This window comes from Halichoerus grypus, chromosome 3, assembly GCF_964656455.1.
Source record: "Halichoerus grypus chromosome 3, mHalGry1.hap1.1, whole genome shotgun sequence".
Taxonomy (NCBI): domain Eukaryota; kingdom Metazoa; phylum Chordata; class Mammalia; order Carnivora; family Phocidae; genus Halichoerus; species Halichoerus grypus.
In genome coordinates this window covers 54,395,531-54,417,016 of record NC_135714.1, presented here as the reverse complement: position 1 = coordinate 54,417,016, position 21,486 = coordinate 54,395,531, and the positions used below count along the sequence as shown (strand labels likewise).

The following is a 21,486-nucleotide window of genomic DNA, read 5'->3' as shown; positions in this document are numbered from 1 at the left end:
ACACACACACACACACACACCTATTAGTCATTTGTTCATATCAACTTGCAAACTTTGTGAGAAGAATTTGGATTCTGGATTGGCTTTCCCTGTAAGTAGCAGATTCCAGAACTTTCACACATCATTTCAGGTCCGCTATATACAGTTGTGAAGTTTGTGCAATGCACAAAATTGCAAGGCTTAGGGGAAGATTGGAAGCTGACATGGAGCCTATGCTCCCTGACAAGCTATCTGTCCCAGAGTGTAGCTACATGCAGCCCACGGAGCACCCTTTTATAATTGTCTCTGTCTCACAGAAAAGCGGCCTTTTCCTAATTCTCACCAAAGTATTACATAAGTTAGCTCAGGTCCCTCACCACTTGCCCAGCCTCTGTATCCTCAGGAAGTATAAAGAGATTTATATATAAACTTCTTTAAATGCTACCCAAGATAAAAATAAATTGGCAAGTAAATCATTGAATTTAAAGAAAGTCACATAGTGCATTCCAAAAGTACACACACATAAAGTGGTGTGGGTTTGTGATTCAAGGATACGTTCTTATCTTCCATATGAACCTAGAGTTTTCAGGATGCACCATGCTTTAATAAAATAAATATATTCAACAAGTCTTAAAACTGTGGCACCGACTCTGCCACTATCCAGTTTTGCAATCAGAATAATCCTCTTGTGTCTCTCTTTCCTTTTACACTGCACCTGAGTTTATCAAGAACAACAACAACAACAAAAACTTAAGAAAGAAAGAAAAATGGTGGACAAGATCAGTGAAAATTTGCTGGAAATAGGAGGAGGGGGTCCTTTTCTCCCATTCCAAATTCAAACAGAAAAGCTATTCCATTTAATCTGTTTTCCATCTTTGAGCTTCCAAGCAAGACCTTGTTTGAACACAGTGTTTATCAACTGAAAAAAAATTAAAACATTGAATTAGATAGTCCCTACTGCCTGTCTAGTGGTAAACATCTAGTGTTAAGGAAATGGACTAAAATAAAGAAGTCCCTTTACTTTGGAACCATTTCTCATAATCTTCATAACCCCAATATATAATGTAAACACACACACGTATTCAAATATACGCATTTGTATATCCTATAACACAGGTCTATAGCAATATTTTTGAACTTTCCATTTCTTAGCATCAACAACAAGGTAGAGTGATAGAAATGAATAACAACATGATAATTAACAGAAAAATCCCCTCCCATCTGATGTGGATGTTTGCAGTTTGAGCTTGACAGACCTGGATTCACATTCCAGCTCCATCGCTTACTAGCTGAGTAAATAAGCTTCTATTTCATCATCTGTAAACTAGGCTTATTTACAAGGATTAAATTAAATGATGTAGAAAAACTCAACACAGTGCCAGGTACATGGCAAGCACTCATTAGATGGCAGAGATTATTCTCCAATCTATATTTTATTTGTCAGTATTTAAAACAAAAATGCATATCATATAATCCTACATAAAGTCCCTCCAAACTATAGTTAAATTATTTTTAAACCCTTCTTTGCAGTGTCATTCATCAATTTTTTCATAAATAATGCTTGATGTGGACTCTGTAGTGGGTGTTGTGCTAAGGATGGGACATGTCTTGACAGACACAATGCATGTGTACTTTTCAGGAGTTACAGCCTAGAGGTGGGTGCAGGCAAGAAAATTGTTGTTTCCCACAAGAAGGGATAATGACTAGAATAGAGAAATTCACTGGGAATTATGAGATCAGATGAGGGGAAACTAGGGGCAAAGAAAGTATCTACCTGGAGGGAAAGAAAGTTGGTTGAAATCCCTTAAGAACAAAATGGGAATCTATGGAGCAGTTGAGGTATGAGGTTTTGTAGGCAAAGTGTCATCACACACAGAAGTCGCTGTCCCATTCGGGCTGGCTGGGGTTAAGTGGGCAGATGAGGATATGGCAGAAGCTGAAGATGCAGAGGTGACTATGAAGGCTTTCAGTGCCATGTGGAAGGTTTGGATGCCATCCTGAGGATCTTGACAAGCTATAGATAAATTTCAAATGAGGCAGGGGAAGGGCAGAGTGTCAGAACCTAAGACTTATATTCAAAAAACTCCCTGGAAGGATTTGAAAGGGTTGATTTGAATGAAACAAAATCTTGCTCATTCCACCCCCATCTCGCTGCGCCCCTTGCTGTTTCTCAAATTTACCAGGTGAGCTCCTGGCTCAGGGCCTGCTCTTACCTCTGCTGAAATCATTCTTTTCCTGGAACTTTCGTAGCTTGCTCACTCACCTGCTCTGGTCTTTATTCAAATGTAACCTTTTCAGCATGGCCTTTCTTGGCCACTCTACCTAAATTTCCAGCACCACATACACACTTCCTTTCCCACCTCTCTGCCCTTTTCCCTTATTTTACTTACTCATTTCTGTCTCCCTTCACCATTAGGACTGCTGTTTGTCTGTTTCTTTTCATTGCATTACAGCACCTAGAACACTGAAGTCACTCACTAAATGTGTCTTGCATTAACTAATTAATGACTGCATAGTTAATGAAAGGGAGACAAGTTAAGAGGCCTTGCAAGTAATACAAGTCAGTTGATAACAGTCAAAATTAAGAACAAAATAGAGGGTACAGAAAAGAAAAGATTTAGGTGTAAGATAAGGACTGTGTGGTGACCTCTTGAATGTGAGAAAGACCAGGAGAGAGCAGGTGCAGCTAATTTCTAGGTCTCCAACTTAGGGTACCAGATAGATAGAAGTGAATCAATTCACCAATTTTAGAAATAGTTGAGAGTGTAGTACTGGGGGAAAAGTTCAGTTTCAAGGAGGGTTTCTTTTTTTTTCTTCTTCTTAGATTCTACTTTATTTGGTAAAACTCAGAAACTAACAACCAATTCACAGCCCCCCACCTCCTTCCCTCTGAAGAAAGCAGTTCCCCAAAGACAAAAAGGCTGTGGCTTGGGTATCACCCACCATTTCCAGGTTTCATACTTGGGCAACTCATGGCCTGATGGTCAGGCCTCCAGACCCAAAGCTCTCAGGCAATAGAGAAAGCTAAAGGAAACTCTCACTTCAGAGACAATGAACCCATCTCGCCTCTCTTCCCCCTACTCACGGCCTCCCCGCACCCCCAACCTAAATAAAAAGATAGCAGAAGACAATGCATGAGTGTCATACAAACACACACACACACACACACACACACAACTTCCTTTCAGTCCAAGGGTTACAAAATCCCTCCCTGGAAGGACAACTGGCAACACCAATCAAGGCTTCATGGTGCAAAGTGATGGTTGGAATCCTCTGAGACTGGTAAACATCCAGGGAGAAAATATTCCACCTTCACCCCATTCCCAGACCTCCCACATTTAAGAAGGTTGTAAAGCATCCAGAAGATGTCTGGAGATAACTGGCAATGGCGGGATGAAGCTCAAAGACAGGGCTGGGCTGAGGATCTATCCTAGGAAATGTTACCCTATAGCATGCTTGCTGAAACTATGGCATAAAGTGGGATTATCAAGGAAGAATGCTTCGCAGGAGAAGACAACTGTGGACCAAATCTTTGTTATCATGATACCTGAAATCTAATTTAAAAGGATACAAAATTGTCTAAAAGTCCTTAATATGCATATGCATCTGAATTTGCAATTCCCCTGTCACTGTTTTCCTCCATTCTTGCAGGTGATGGACATTGTTGCCAATGGCTCTATTAATCCACAGCCCTATATTGGTTGTAACTATGTGTCAGTGGCAAAGATTAATTAATATTCCTAAATAATTTTGATATATTAATGTAAGATTTACTTCCAAATTATAATTAAATCAACAATTATTTTATTGCACACTTACTATGTGTAAGACATAGTCCTAGCACTCAATGGGTGTTGATCCCATTTGCTTCCCCCAAATGAAGTCAGAAGAGATAGGAGTCCCGAAACTTTCCTGTCTCCTGTAGTATGAGGGAGGAAGTGTATGTGAAAGGAAGAGCATGTGCTTTGATTCAAAACAACCTAGTTTCAATTTTCAGCTGTCACTCTTGAGTAATTTTGAGTTATTTACTCTCTGAGCCTCAGTTTCCCTATGTTCAAAACAGGGATCCTAATACCTGCTTTACAGTTTTGAATCCTGGCACTACACATGTACAATGCCTGACACTTAGACTCTCAAAACTATAGAATAAGTTTTTCAACATTACTGTAACTTTTCCAAGTTAATAAAAGAGAGCAAACGAAAGGGGGAAGCCGGTTAAACATGTTACGACTGAATGATTTGTTTTGCTTTGTTCAAACGCAAGCACTAAAAATCTCAGTGGTCAGGAACCGGCTTTAAAAGCAAAGTATTTTCTTGCACAGATTTCCATTGCATTGAGTCAGAATTCAGTGTTTGCAAACATGTTATCTCTAATAGTTTACAAAGTAAATATTGTGCACAATTTAGTTTGTGTTGGCATAAGCTTTGTAATCAACCACATACAGAGGTTCAATGACAAGTTGCGTTACCAACAAGAGAGTAGATATTTCTTCAGCTGTTTCTACAGGGTGGAGCAACCCATTCTTAGGCAATTAATTATGGCTTGTGAGATTAAGGTGATTTGAGCTCCACACCCTTTGTTTATTGAGTCATATGTTTCATGGTGCTTTTTAGTCATTGAGTTTAAGCTGTTTTCCATGAACTGAAGCGAAGTTGGCGCTAAAGTCATTCCCATGGGAGCCTCATCCAAGCTAAAGCAGCACATGCTGACTCTAGCCTTTGGTTTTTGTTTCTCGGCCTCCAACTTACTTCCTGTTTCTCAGTACTTCTCTCTCCACACTCATAAGTCTTGACACATTAGTTCATCTCTGGTTGAGGAGAAGGATCAATCAGTTTGGAAATTATTCAGGCTTTTGGGTTCACCCTGGACTCCCAACTCTGTCTCCCCTTGGCTCTGCCATTACTCAGGAGCCACTGACATTTACTGACGTCACAAATGCCAAACACCGTGCACTTGTGATTGCATGTCACCGGCACAGAGACCACATAAGATGACACGTGAGTAAACTGAGTCTCAAAAATCAGCAAACATCAAAGTGCCAATTTCCTCCAATTTGAAGTTTACCGCAGTAGTGGTTTCCAAATGTTGGACTCTGGACCAGTGCCAGTGAAAGTCAGTTTTCACCAGTATAGCAAAATGAACAAAGAAGAGCAATGTAGTAAAAAGATATCATAAAGCTAAAGCTACGTCATTCATTTTTTGTTAGCCTGAGACAATCCTTCCTACTTCTAGCCTCTTAAATGCCCCTTCATTAAATGATAATGTTTGAGCATGGTCGGTTTTTGTATGATTAATGTGTTTATTCAACAAAATTGAAAGTTGGCAAGTCTCGGTCTGCCTCCAACAATCTCTTGATATGTTACTGGTCCCAGAACCACAGAAAACGATGTGCACGTGGCACACTGCAAAATACCAGGAAGTGCCCTTCTATGAGTCTCTGAGTTGTGGAGAGCCCAAATAACATCAGGCAGCCCTGCCATGAAACCTAAACGTCTGCGAATCACTAACCCTCAGAGCATTCTCTTCACACTTACACCAGAAGGTTGGCAAAACAAATAGGAAAAATGAGAGACTATATTCTTGCTAAATGTAACTGTTTTTCAGCTATATTAAGGCCTTAAATCTGAAACATGCTCAGAAGTTAACACATGCGACAAATATTTATAAATATAAATATTTATGAACCACCTATTTATGGCAGGCACCCTGGGAAGTGTCTGAAACATAAGCATGCATGCATGCTTTCCCCTCCAGAGGCACACAGCCTAGGAGATAACCTATTTAACTAGAAATATATTTCCTAACATAACCTCATTGATATTCAAGACAGCCTGTGTGGCAGGTATTATTAATCCCATTTGTCAGACTAAGAAAGTCTCAGATGAATGACAATATGACCTCCACACAAACAAGGGAGAAAACAGAAATTCACACTTAGCTCTTCTGGTTACCTCCGCAGTGCAAGGGTATGTGGTTGTGGGGAGGGAGGCACTGAAGAAGACAGTACCTGGGCCACGTGCCTAATAGTTACCAGATACTGTATTAGTATAAATCTATTGGCTTACACTGCAGCTGATAAATTCATGGAGGAAAAACAGTAAGTCACACATCTGCTGTTGGGACAGTTCTGATTCATTTCAGGGGCTTGCTACTCTCCTGGGCCTGAGCACTCAACCTCTGGTCACACCCCCAGTTTTAATAATATAGAGAATATGACAGGGAGGAATGCTACTGTTCTGACTCCCTCCACCCCTCTCCCCACCCAGAATGACTCCTCTTCTGTACACCACTGGGGATGGTACCCAGTTAAGGGAGCTTTACCATAGTAAGTGTCCAACATAGGGTCTTGGAAAGACAACAAAACAGTACAATTAGTTGTTACTGTTGAGAACCTCATCAACTGGCAGAAGAAGGGAAAATAATTGCAAGGCATAGGTTTGGTTTACTTATTCTTCTATCAAACTACCAAAATGTCAGCATTTTTGTGCTGAAAAAAAATTGAAAGTCATTAAGGAGAATGTTGTTAGTTCAGGTTCATTTCCAGGATTATATTCTGATCAAGAATCATGTTGTTTCCTATAAATAGAGCTATGTTCAGGCTGAAACACATAGGAAGGCAGAAAATGTTCACGAGCACTGAAATAATGGCTTCTCTGAGTGAAAGGATTAGTCTTTGACCATTTTCTCCTGTTTTAAGGCCAGCACGGATGCCATCAACCTCAAGATTCCTGAATCCATATGTAGTGTGTTTCACTGTTGTGGTGGGGGTGGTAATCTTGGCAGTAACCATAGCTCTACTCATCTACTTTTTAGCTTTTGGTAAGTACTAGAAGACTAAAAGGACCACTTTTCAAACCAAATAACTAAATACACCTTCAAATGAAAAGTTTGGCATTCTCTCTTTTATTATCACTTTTATTTTTTAATATAACATAATTGTATGTCTTATATATCCCTAAATATATGTTTGTGTCTATATTTTCCCTCAATCAGTACTTTTTTCTATTCTCTTTTTTTTAGCATAATAAACCCTTATTACTTAGGCAAGAATTATTCTAGCCAAAGGGAAAAAAAAATCTCTTGATTCTTTTCTGACACTAGAATTTGTCTATTTTGTTTTCTCATTTAATATCATGATTTCCTTCTTCATATATTAACCTGATGAAATTGTAAAAGTGAAATATTGCAAAGAATTTTAAGTTTCAACATTAAAAATTTGAAAGTATTTGTTAATTCATGATCTTTCTCCTGATAAAACAGTCTTGGGAGAAAGATGAGGAGTAAAAACAAATTTTAAAAAGGATCTGTTATTTTATTATTTCTCTTAGTATTATTATATCACAAAAATATAGGACACATGGAGAACAAACAATATAAAGAACACATGATACCCTGCTTACTCATAAACAACATTCCTTAATATCTCAGTGAACATTCTTTCAGTTGCTTTCATGTAGATAAATAAAATGTGTCAAATTCACTAGATAATATATGCTATAATCTGCTTTTTTCACTTAAAAATGCACTTTGGTATTATTTTATTTCAGCTATAATTCTGTTAAATCATTTAAATCCTACATGTGGGTGTGTGTTTAGGTATATGGGTATGTATGGGTGTAGAGAGACAGAGAGAACATAATTTATTATATGTTCTATTGTAAATAGGCAAAAATGCTTATTTATGTGAAAGTTGAAAAACTCTCAATGGCACAATAAAATTACCAACATTAAGAAAACCAGTAATAATGAATAATCTTTTCAGCCAAGCTAATTATAAAATTGTGGCTACATTTTGCTATCAAATCACCTGGAATCAACTACATCTAAAGTGATTACAGAGGCAAGAAACCTCAAGTTTATGATTAAATTAGTGAATTTTCACTCTTAATGGCACTGTATCGTCACACAAGTTGAGGAGTCTAGGTTCATCCTCTGCACCATTTATGGCCCTTGAAAGACTTATTCCTCCACCACAAAGGACGATACTACCCTTCCACCAGGATCTCTAACTCTTTCCTCTGAAGGAGATACTTCTCTGCATAAATTATGCTTACGAGTGATCAAAAGAAAGCAGGGATTTTTCCTAAGACAGGTTAGGTTATTATGTCCATGTTCATAACGTTTCTAAGATGTGTACAGTGTGTTTTAGAAATATTTACTTTCTTCACCCCGCTGAATATGTCCTCTGGCAGACATTCTTTGGTAGAAACAATTCACACTGGACAACCAATTAGTTATCTTGTTCAAAGGCTTATTTTCTAGCTTATTCTAAAAAACTAACAAGTCACTGAGTTCTCTAAAATGATTATTATTTGAAACCATTCTTAAAACTATTCAGAATTACTCTGGGTTATTCTTTAGTGTTAAATGAATAATAGCATATTATAGACATTCATTAATACTTCTTGAATGAATAAATCTGCAATCATAAATCTCCCTAAAATATAGGAAAAATGAAAATTATGATACTTCTGAGCAGTTTAATTTCACAAATAATGCTGCTCTGATTTTCCTACATCCTTAACAATTTCAGATCTGTCATTTTTTTAAAAAACTGAAAGCAAAATAATTTTATTATAGTTACATTTATAGTAAGTGTGGGGTTTTCTTTAAGAGAAGCAATTTTTTTAATTGTGTAATATAGCATCCTAAATCCTGAATAAATTAAGGTTTAAAGTACTTAGTAGTGCGACTGATTCTCCTTTTCTTTGTTTTACAGATCAAAAGTCATACTTTTACCATAGCAGCTTTCAAATCCTAAATGTCAAATATAGTAATCAGTTAAACTCACCAGGTACACAGGAATATAGGACTTTGAGTGGAAGAATTGAATCTATGGTAAGTTAATATTTGTATTTGCTCTTTATTCCATCATAAAACAAATTTGATAATAAGTCTAAAATTTTGTGATCTATTTGTAACTGCTAAATGTTCTGCATATTTTTCCTCCTTGAATATTGAAAGGTGTGTTTCTTTGTGCTTTTTCCAAGTTAATTTGTTAGTATACTGGTTCTTCTTTACATTTTTTTAAGTCATGAGTGTAAAGTGCTAGAAGACTCTTGAGTAAATTCATATTTTATATGATTATGACTTCAAAGGCTGGAAGTCTACTGTTTGTGCAAGTTGAGCATTTACTACTGCTCCCCTTGAGATTGCCTTTTTAAATCCTTTCCATTTTGCCTTCTTTCCTTTTTCTTACCCAACTAAACACACAGGTAGCAGGTGTTAAATGACATGTTTGCATGTCAATAATGACATAGTTTAGACAACATCCTACTCTGGTTCAATGATAGACAGAGAAAATAAGCAAAACAAGGTCAGGCTTTCACTTGAAGAGGCCCACCAGGAAACCTCACAAGTGGACCCTTTTGTATTCATTTATGACCATGGACCAGAGTCTGGCCTTTAGTCCGCACAGTCAGAGCTGACCAGTCTCAAGGTTGCTTACTTACCTTTTTAAAGAGTCCTAAGAATATAAATTAATCCAATGTCTCTAAAACGTCAGCATGTAACAGAATCACTTGACAGGCTTGTCAAAACACAGATTCCTGGGCCCTGATGTCAGAGTCTCTGATTCAATAGGTCTGGGCTGGGCCCAAGAATTTGCATTTCTAAGTTCCCAGGTGATGCTGATGCTAATGGTCCAAGACCACACTTTGGGAACCACTAAGTTAATCTATAATGAGAGCTCTTATGGCTGGGAGACTAAATCATTGGCTCATCTAACACATTTTTCCCTAGAGGCAAACTTCGCTAGAAGCCAAATTATGAAACAACTGCTTAGTTTAATGGGATTAGAGCAAGGGAAGTTAGGTATATTTAAATGTTTAATGAGATCAGAATAAACAGCTGAATTAGTGATTTGGGAAGAGAATCTATGAGAGTTCCTATGATTTTCCTTGTTTTTGAGAACCTTGACAGTTTTGCAAAGTACTAGCCAGTCATTTTATAAAATCCCACAACTGGGCCTTTTTTGTTTGTTTGTTTTCTCTTGCTTAGAGTGGAGTTACAGGTTTTGGGGAGGGAGGAAGATCAAAGAGGAAAAGTATCATTTTCATTCCATCACATGAAGGGGGTTCATTACACTGTCAGTATGACTTAGTACTGTCGACTTGATCACCCAGCTGAAGCAGCATTTGTCAGGTTTCTACATCGTACAGTCATTCCCTCCCTTTTCCATACCATACTCTTTGGAAAAAAGATACTATGTCTAAGCCACACATAAGGAGTAGAGGAGTGGGGAGCTATGCCTTGAATATTTGAAGAATATTTAAAATTCTTCTATTTGTCTATTCTCCCCATGTATTTATTTAACCACTTGCTTGTATCAATATAGTGGTCTTTGCATTTTTAAGATTAATTTTTAGGCTGCACTCCAGAAGTGCTCCAGTTTACATTCTCACCAGCAGTACATAAGTCCACATAGGTATGCTTATTTCCCCACAGCATTAACACACAGCATCGTAAATCATTTTAATTGTTGCTAATTCAGTAGGTAAGAAGTGACATCTCAATCTTATTTTGGTTTACATTTCCTTAATTACTAAGATTTAATCTGCCTTCTTATATTAATAGGTCATTTTTATAACTTCATTTGTGAATTGCCTGATCACAACCTTACCCATTTTCTTACTGGAGCACTTGTCTATTTTATATGGATTCAAAACAAACAAACAAACAAACAAACAGTTGTCCTTATTAGAATATTAAAGTCTGCCTGTCATTCACATTGCATATATTTCTCTGATAATGTGATTTGACTGTCAATCTTGTTTATAATGTAGGGGTTTTTTAATGTTAAACATTTAATTTTTCATATAGCCAAATTATCAATCCTTTTTATGATTTCTCACTTTTGTGTCAGGTTAAAAATGGCTTTCTCCACTCTAAATACTCTTTAAAATATTCACCTTCATTTTCTTTTTATAATTTTATTATTTCAGTTTTTATAATTTTATCTTTTATTTGTTTATAATTTACTTTGCAGTAAGGTAGAGATCCAGGTTTATCCCCAAAATAGCTAGGTGGTGGTACCAAAAGAGTATGTTCAATAGTGCAATGGATTTATATGTCATGCCACCTTTATTATACACTAAATTCCTCCTTTTCTTTATTCTGTACTCTCCTTGTCCTCACTGATTAACCTTCACTGTACCAGTACCAAGCTATTTAGAGTACTGTGGTTTTACAATATATTTACACATCTGGCAGAGAAAGATTTCCCTTGAAATTCTTCTGATGTATGATTTCCACACTCTCATTTATTTATCCTTCTGTGAAAACACTTTGAACATTTAAAACACTGTATGAATAATACTCTAATGCAGTGCTAATTTATGGTTTACAAGGCACTTTCTAACCCTCATTTCACAACAGCCACATGAATTAACAAATCATTTTTATAGATGGGTAAAGTAAAGGTTGTGAGATTAGGAGACATGTCAAACATCAGTCAAGTGGAGAGTGGTAGAACCAGCATTCAAACTAAGGGCTCGTAACTCCAAATCCAAGGATCATGCCATTTCCCAACGGTAACATGAGTACCATCATTATCCTTGTCCCATAGACAACGTGTTATACTTAATGAGCAGAAGAATAGTCCCAGAACCTTCTGTTCTATTAGGCAATTCACGTCTCTTTTCTAGCTCTCAGTTTACTCATCAGTGAAATAAAATCATGGGACCAGATGATTTTTATACTACATTCTAAATCAAAAAGTCTATGATTTTGTGACTTTCGAGCATGATATTCATCCATCTGTTTTTCCTATCCTGACCCCCTGGCCACTTCTCTGTGTCCTTACAGGATCACCCTCCTCTACACTGACATTCAATGTTGAAATTCCCCGAGGCTTTGACTTCCCTCTCCATGAGCATTACTTCAACCAATACTTATCTAATGACTCACTTGGTCTCGAGCCCAGACTTTTCTTCTGTACTTTGGAACTTTTCACCCAACTGCCAGCTTAATATCTCTACTTGGCTAGGTTTTTTTTTTTTTTAATCTCAAATTTATCATGTCCCAAAATCAAACTCATGATCTCCCCAAACCATAGTAGACTTCTTCCAATAATCCTGTCCCCATTAACGTCAATGTCACTGACTCAGTTTTCCAAGCCAAAAACCTAGAATTCATCTTTGATCTACTGCCCTCTATCATTCCAAATATCCAGTCCATTACCAACTCCTGTAGGTTTTATCCCCTCTATTTCCCTCATCTCCATTCAATTCTCTTCGTACCTAACACCATGCCCTTCCAAAGCCATCACCTCTACTCTGAAGTACTAAAATAGTACAAATAATTTGCATTATTTCTTCCCTAAAATTGAATATATCCATATGCAGCAAAAGAAATTATTCTCAGGGTGCCTGGATGGCATAGTCAGTTAAGTGTCTGACTCTGGTTTTGGCTCAGGTCATGATCTCAGGTTCTTGAGTTCAGGCACTAAATCATGCTCCGCACTCAGCAAGGACTCTGCTTGAGATTCTCTCTTCTTCTCCCTCTCACCCTCTCCACTGTGCTCTCGCTCTCTCTAAAATAAATAAATCTTTTTTTTTAAAAGAAATTATTCTCAAATTACAAATCTGACTATATTATCCCTTTGTCTGAAACACTTCAGTGACTTCCCATTATTTATGATAAAGACCAAATTCTTTACACACTAACATGGTCTGGCCTTTCTCTCACCCTAGCCTCCTTGTTCTCCATGCTACAGTTGCACTGGCCTCCTTCCATTCCTGAAACACAGCCTGTGTGTTCCCACCTTGGGACTTTGCACGCACCATTCACTTCATCTGTGAGGCTTTTTCCTTCCTCTTCAACTAGCTAACTCTGATTCTTCCTAACAATCTCAACTTCATAAGCATTTCCTCTGAGAAACCTCTCTAATCTCATTGGTTGGATCAAATTCCTCTACATATTTCCATACTTATCAGTTATAATTTTACTCCAATGTGGATAATAACTTGATTAGTGCTTGTCTGCCACCCTTAAATGTAAGCTCCTAAATGGCAAGGACTGTTTACTTTCTCTCACCATTGTACCCCAGTGCTTGATAGAAGGGGTGTGCAGTGCAAAAGGTGCTCAAAAACTGTTGTTGAATGAGTGACAAAAAAGAACAAGGTCATCTAGAAATAATGAAAGCACCTGTTTGCAAAATACATGGATCAAAACTATGAGTGCATTCTGATTGAATGGGTCTTTCTAAATAAAAGACTTCAGTCAGTATTCATACCTGGGATCAGCTGAAACTTCCCTTTGGTATCAGGGGTGATATTGCAACAAATTCTGCAAACAATTGCCACTCTTTCCAAAATATACCTAGTTATAGTCCCACAAACAAAGTAGGACATAGGAAGAAAAAAAAAACCAGTATCAATTTGAGATTAATCTTATCACATCAATTTATACCAGCAGGGCTTCTGGGTAAAATTCATTTCAGATGCATCCATTCAACAAGCATTGATTGTTCCTTAATGCCTAAAAAAGAATTTGGTACACACTTGACATTCAAATATTTTTTGAATGAATAAATAAATGATGCATTCTGTCTGTTGGTTCCCGTGTCAAGTCTTAGGGAGACAAAATGAAGACATCACTGCAGTCAGGAGCTCACAGTGGTCTCCAAATGGGGTTGTGCATTCCAGGAAGGGGTTCACAATAATTAATTGTGAATACTCAAATGCTCAGATATCACTCCACATGTGTTTTTCCCATAAGGAATACTTTTTAGAACTTTGTTACTATTTAACAAGGGAATTGACACTGGACCTCTTGTTTGGTTTTAAGTCAGCTGGTCCCACGCAATGTGTGAGAAATCTTGAGGGAAGAGGGGAGGGGCAGTAACACAGCAGAACTGACTAGGTTTTAGGGTATTTACCTGCTCTGAGTAGATTTCAGTGACGTGCAGTTTCAACTGGATTTAAAGATTGTATTATCTAGTTTTCAAAGTAAACTGAATCAATAAGGGAAACAGAAAATCATGCAAAACACAAATTTTAAAACCCGCAATTTGGAGATAACTCTAATATGCAAGGACAGTAATGAGCAAGTAAAAGAACAGTAACATAATGTCAGAACTGACACTTTCCTGCTCCTGACTAGAGCCAAATTACCAGATGAAGCAATACCTTTCTCAGAAGACACATACACACATGTACACACCCTGTCTCTTCAAGATGTAAGTGAAAGAAATTAGCCACATTTTAAATAAAACTCACAGCACGGAGAGGAGACTGAAAACCTATGTTTAGCAATGGGTCCATCATTAGGTGTTTGGATTTTCTTCTGTTTTACTAAAAATGAGGCATGTTATCTATAAAAGTGCTTAGACATGCACACATAAAAATTGGGGGAAAGGATTATCATGTTTGGTTGTTTTTGAACACATTTCTTTAAAAACATATAAAATGAAACACATTTCATTTGGTTTGCAAGGATAATCAATTGACATCAGGGAAGATGGAAAGTCACTTGCTAAATTTCAACAAACCTTTGCACAATGGGTGGGAGGGACTGACAACTTCGTGTCATGATTTATTAAGTTCTGTCAGTGATGTACTTTATGCATTTGAGCCACATAATTGTGTGGAAACTTCTTCAGCACTTCAAACCAAGTATTTAAATTAAACTTAGAATCATAACTTTGAGTCATTTTATCACAAAGTGTTTCAAAAATTAAAAATTCTATCCAGTAACATTAACAGTGAAAATATTATTATTAAATATAAATGGAATAAAATTCCTAAATGTTTGTTCTGTAACTCAACCTTTTTAATTTCTAATTTTGTCAATGTTTTATAATATATATTGCTAGCAGTACAGTATTATTACATGTATGTAATTTATAAATAAATATATATGTTTTGGCTACTCATGCACAAAATGCTTTACCCATAGGAGTGCATAATCAAAAATATTTGGAGACCATTGTGGTAACAGATCATATTGCCACATATTTTCTTTTTCTTGAAAACTGAGCTTTCCAGATCTTCTGGTTAAACAGAAAAGAAAGTGGTAACTGGAGGGTGGTTGAAATCACAAAACAACATTATTTCTATTATTCAGCTCATAAATAATATGAACAGAACGATAGCTACCAAGGAAGAAGACACTGAAAATAAGGTGCTTTGTTTTCATGATTAGCTAATAAGATCTTTTCTCTCTAAGGATGAAAATGTGTGATAATTACAAAAATTCTATATATAATTTTACCTTTTAATGACTGGTCTACTAACAAATTCAATGATTCATTTTGTTGGAATTTAAAAAACCCACATCTCACTTCAATTCTTATTAACGATGAATATTACTGAGGTATGAGGATCCTAGTCTATACTAGAATACTGAGATAGTATTGTTACCCTCAATCAGGAGGGAAATATAAAATAGTTCTCTTTTATCATTGTTTACTTGATTTTTGTCCAAGGTAATGAAAAGGTCAATAGTGCAGATGACAAAATCAATTGAGTGTGAAAGTTAACTTGTTTGACCCTTTGAACAGTAATAATTTTGAAGAAAGGGAAAAGGCCAAAAGGTTGACTGTAAAGCTCACTGAAAGTAGATGCATAGTCTTTGGGAGTTGCAGTAGTCGACTGTATACAGATAATTTTTTTAATACACTTCTGACTATGTAATTATAGATGGAAAAACTGAGAGGAAGAAAGGTTACAAGGCTCATTCAAGTTCTCATAGCAAGCTGACTTATCTCTCTGTTCGTCAACTTCCCTTTCCACTAACCTACTGGAATTCTCTACAATCATCTGCTCACTGATTTTCTACCCAACATTTGATAAGTTCTAAAGACAGGGCCAATAACATTCCACTCTGGGAAATATGGAATCTTATCCATGGTCCTCTTCTTTTATCCTTGTATAAATATGGAATCTTATCCATGGTCCTCTTCTTTTATCCTTGTATAAATATGGAATCTTATCCATGGTCCTCTTCTTTTATCCTTGTATCTTGATATCAACCAATTAATCAGTTTACTTTCTTTATGTTGCTAATTATCTTAGTCTTCACTAAAGTTTTCCACATAGCAAAAATGTCATAATTCAGGTGGATTTTTTTACTTTGGTCCAGTCTAGCCTGTGCTGGTATAATGCCAAACCATGAATTAAAATATAATCATAGGAAACATTTATCCAAATTCTAGCAATTCCTTCAGCTTTAGGTCAGTTCCTTTTACTTCTGTTAAAATCAAGTAAAATTAAAGTTAAATCATTTTATTAAAATACTTCCTATAATATACTATATTAAAAAGCATATTAAAATCGATCCTTCTTTGTAGTTCACTGGAATATAGTTCACCAAATGACAGCAATCATTAATTCTAGATCATAGAATTTGAGATTTTTTTTTGTTTTCTTCTTAACACTAATATTTCCTAAATTTTTAAAAAAGGAACATGAACTATTTCCACAAAACCAATAATCTCATTATTCTTTAAAATATTCAAAGCCTCTCTGAAAAGAAAGAAAATTATCATTTCGTCAAACAACTGGTTGGTCTGATACCAGCCTAAGGGAAAGGAGATTTTAAAAGATACAATGTGGTATAAAAGAGATTGCATAAACTTTACAGTCTCAAGAAAGATTGGTTTCAAATCCTGGCTTAATATAATATTCAGCACACTACTTAATTTCCATGTCCACGTCTCCCTTATTGCTGCCTCACAGTACAAGCCAATGGAATCCACTCCTGCATTAGGAAACCTTGGTACCTCTGACTGACCCTGCATCGTGGGAGAACCACTGCAGTCACAGAACCACCCCTAGTTCACCATGAAGCTGAGCTTTATAACTCAAGAACACCATCCTTGTTGGGACTGAAAAATGATTCAGGGAGACACTTAAGGTTAGGTCAGGAAATTACCAACTGATGTTAAAAATAACGTCAGATGCTTAGGTATTAGTCATAATTAACAAGGAAAAAACTGCCCTTTGCCTCTTTTCCCCCTTTTCATCACTCAATTTAATCTGGTGTTACCCATTTAAAAACAGTGGTTGAGGAATCACACAAATATAAGTTGTATCATGGACTCCCCTAGTGTTGGCTTGGCGTTGGCCCCAAACCCCTTGGGAATAGCCACCAAATCACACTGAGTAAAACATCTAATGTTGAGATGACTTCTAGTGAAGATGCATCCTGTCCATTATCATCTTTGTATCATAGATGAAGAAATAAGCCCTGCCTCAGAAGGCTGTATCACTGGCCTAAATCAATCTCATGTATTCTGAGAGGGAGTTGAACTAAACTGAACCGAACTGAAAACTCCAGTCCCTATTCCTCATTAACTTAAGTTCTATGTTGCAAGGTTGGGAGGAAGAAGGGAGGGGAAGAACAACTGGAACTACAAAGAGGTTTTTTTTCCTTTCTTTCTACAGATCACTAAAACGTTCAAAGAATCAAATTTAAGAAATCAGTTCATCAGAGCTCATGTTGTCAAACTGAGGTGAGTGGAACTCTATAAAAAATATATAAGCTTAGATTCAATTTGGTCCATTTGACTTTTGTTCACAGCATGGATAATGAATGAGGCACTCACACAATTTGTTGCAATATTATGAAAGAAGTATCATGGGCAGCTTAAAAAACAACGCCAAAACAAAAACAAAACATGCTACATATGACCTATTTACTAATGTAAATAAATATATCACTTCAATTCTTGATAGGAAAGGAAGAAAGTTTAAAGGGAGTGGGGTGAAGGTATGGTAATAAAGCCATCCAACTGTATAAATCCAGTGGATCCCATTCACAATCCAGCATATGTAAACAGTGCCTCTGGAGTTGTGCAATGTTGTGGTCCTGGGCATATTCATCCAAGATCAGAACACTATGACCAACATCAAGCTTTTTGGTCTGTATCTGCCTGGAATGCTCTAATATAAAGGATGCTGTGGCCAAATCCAGGCATGTCTGGCATGAATTAATAATAAGGGGAGTAACAGTATGCATTCCAGTTATTTGACAGTCCTGCCTTAGTTGAATGTGTACTATCTGTGTGATGTGATGAGAAAGGCCCTCCCAACCAAAACACTAACCCTACCACAAATGCTTCAGATGCGCACATTACCCGATCCTTCAAATAATAAGCAAAAGTCCTTTGAAAGGGAGGTATTTCTCAAATACCACCACCACAAGAAAACTAATATTTCTTATTTTTTGAAGAATCAGTAAGTCCCAGGAGCATGAACATCTGGTCAGATAAATTTTGTTAAGAAATGAGAGGAGTAGGAAGAATCCATGGGAAGAATATTTACCAAAATGAACTTCAGTCAGTTCAGTGTACATTCCCCTTAGCATTTTCCTGTAAAAATCTCTGTATTAGCCACTAGCTCTCAAAATCCATAGGACTGGATGAACCATCTGCATTTTCTCCCCTTTTGTTCCCTTCCCACCTACTGCTCAATCCCCTACAATCTCGCTTCTAATGTCACCACAAAATGCTAATTACCCTTGCCAAGTTCAACAATGACATCCAAGTCACAAGCTCCAAACAAACTCTATCAGTCTTCCGTTACCTCTCAGTGGTATTTTGTGCTGTTTTATTTTCAATCCTCCTTGAAATAGTACCATCCTGTAGTTTCTATGACCTAAACACCTTTATTTTCCGCATATCTCTCCCTTCACTCCTCAGTTTTCTTCAGCAGCTCTATTCCTTCTCTGCACATCCTTCAAATGTTGGACTTCAGCCCGTGTTATCAGCCTCTCATCTTCTCAGCTCACATTCTCTCCTTTCAGTGGCTTCCTTGCCCCCTGTATGTTCATTATTCTCAAAGTTGTATCTCTGGGCCAGTCCACTCCTCTCATCTCTAGACATGAAAGTACACAGCCATCTACTTGATGTCATCATACACGTATCTCACAGACAACTCCACTTGACTGTGTCCGGACCTGAACCTGTCATCTCTCCCCCACCAGAGGTTACTCTCCTACTGTTGCCCACCTCTATCAATGGCATCACTTTCAACCTGTTGCTCAAGAAAGAAATATGCAAGTCACCTTTAATTTCTCCTCTCCCTCAACCCACACATTCAACCATCTAATCTTTCAGTTCTATTTCCTAAATATCTCTAAGATCCATAACTTTTCTTCAAATAGTGCCCTCAACCATTTCTCTCCTGGACTATGAACAGTTTCCCGAATGAGTCTCCTTTCCTCCAGTCTTGCTCCACTCATTCTACACGGCAACCAGAAAGACTTTTTAAAACAAAATTCTAAACATATTATTCCCCTAGTTAAAATCCTTCTATTGGCCACTCATTACCTTTGCAATATGCCAAATATTATATATAAATATATGCATATCAAAGGTACATGTATTCTTGATATATGTATAATGTGTGTATGTATGTATGTGCATATACATGTACATATACATACATACATATAGACACATATATGTGTGTGTCTTTATAGATATATATACGTATATATCTATATATATATACGTATATATATACATATATATCTATAAAGAGAGAGAGAGAGGGAGGGAGGGAGAGAGAGACATTTTTATACACATACATATAACAAAGTTTATCCAACTGTCCTTTATCTGACTTCCTCTTACCATCTCCACCTCTGGGCTTATCTTTCACTACCCTCCACCTAGACTAGTCTCAGTCCCACTAGACTTCTCTCAGTTCTTTACTATCCTGAACCTCACGAGGGGTTTTCAATATTTTATTTTCAATATTTACATATCCTTATAGGTTAGACATTTCTCCTAAAACAGAAAGACAGCTAGTAATATTTTCTAATGCATTCTGATCATCTTTGCTTTATTTTAGTGATTATCCTTAAAATTTAAATAAGGAGAGCTGGCTTAATTCACCACCCTTCTTTCAAATAATATAAGGAACTTGAAACTCTTGTTCATGTTATTATAAATGATGTTTTAGTTCCACCCTATTTTAAATGACTCCAAATTAGTCATTGTTATGATAGATTACCGGTTTGCCATTTTCTTTGTTCCTTATTTACCGTCCCCTAACCCTCCTGGGTTCAATCCCCTTCTTACTGAAGTACTTCCTTTATAAATTTTCACAAGAGTCCATGAGCTATAAAGTATCCTTTTTGTTTTGCTTTCATCTAAAAAATGTCCTATTTATCTTCATTCTTGAATAATACTTTAGTGTGGATATGAAATTCTAAGTTAATAGCTATTGTCTCTCAGCAATTTGAAGATACAATTATATACTGCCTTCTTTGTTGCTATTAAGAAATTGTCCTTCAGTCAAATGTTCCTTGGTAGCTAATCTCTTCTCTATTGTTTGAAAATCTTCCATTTGTCTTTGGAGTTCAGTTTTTTTAATGATGTATTTGCATGTGGGGGGCGTTTCTTTTATTTAGTATGCCTCAGACTCTTGTGATCTAAGGCTTCATATCTTCATCAGTTCTGGATAATTCTCATTATCTCTTGTAATATTGCTGCTCCTTTATTTTTTGGTGCTCTTCTTTCGTTTTGCATTAGGTAAACATTGAACCTTCTCTAGTCTCTTATCCTCTGTTTGATCTGTTTCATCTCTTTATCTGTGTTACATTTTGTGTGATTTCTTTATTTTTATCTTTCAGTTAACTAATTTCTCTTCAGCTTTGTCTGATATTTTGTGTAACCCATCCATTGAGTTTTCAATTTTGATTAAAAATTATGACTATGTTTTCCTGTCTGCAAGCTCTAGTTGTTTCTTTTGTGAACCTGTCTGGTCTGTTTTGATAATGTCCTATACTTTTCTCATATTTATGATTCTCCCTTTTATGTTGTTAGTCATTTCAAATAAAGTTACCTATCTGTTAATTTTATTATGTGACCTTTTTGAGGTTGCTGTCCTCATTCTGCTCATTCTAGCTCATGATAAATTGTTTGCCACTGGAACTGTATGCTTACCTTTAATCCCACTTCATAAGTAGGATACTATGCAGCCTGGATTTCACATTCAATCTACAGAGCATTTGCTTCTATCAGACACTCTAGGAGGATCAGCAGCACATGGACCTTTTTTTTTTTCTTTTTTTTTGGTTAATTTCTTAAAGTTTCTGGAACCATGCAGGTGGTAGTAATGCAAATCCAAAACTTTCATGTAGGTAGGCTCATGATCATGAATTATCAGGACAGTCTCCTTTTTTCTGTCTAGACCTGGAACTCTGAGACACATAAACTTCTTTATTTTTTTTTTTATGACATGATGAGCACATTTTTTTTTTCTTTCTGATCCATGCTTTCACTGAGGGTTTAGTTCTTTGAGAATCCTGGTCTTATTTAGAAACCTCATGTTCATCTCCCTAATTAGCACTAGCCCAAAGCCTCCTCTCCAGTATCCATGTAAATGCTACAACTCAAGCTTGTTGGATATTCTAGAGCTTACTACATAATATTCATGTTCTTTATTTTTGGTCTTCCAAGATTTTCCTTACTTTAATGTGAGTTTAGCTTTGCATTTCAAATGAAATTTATTATATTTCATCAAGTATTTCTGGCTATTTTATATGGAGAATTT

General features: G+C 36.5%; 1 protein-coding gene across 1 annotated transcript in view; it reads left to right on the top strand.

The window, feature by feature from the left end:
• The first annotated feature begins 1,905 nt into the window (after positions 1-1,905).
• LOC118538753 (transmembrane protease serine 11D) overlaps positions 1,906-21,486 on the top strand; it is a 35,804-nt gene continuing 16,223 nt past the window's right edge. Inside the window, exons 1-5 of the mRNA XM_078068176.1 lie at positions 1,906-1,962; positions 3,631-3,682; positions 6,662-6,799; positions 8,700-8,818; positions 17,368-17,435. Coding sequence (XP_077924302.1) covers positions 1,906-1,962; positions 3,631-3,682; positions 6,662-6,799; positions 8,700-8,818; positions 17,368-17,435 — 434 coding nt within the window. The remainder of the gene's footprint in view (positions 1,963-3,630; positions 3,683-6,661; positions 6,800-8,699; positions 8,819-17,367; positions 17,436-21,486) is intronic.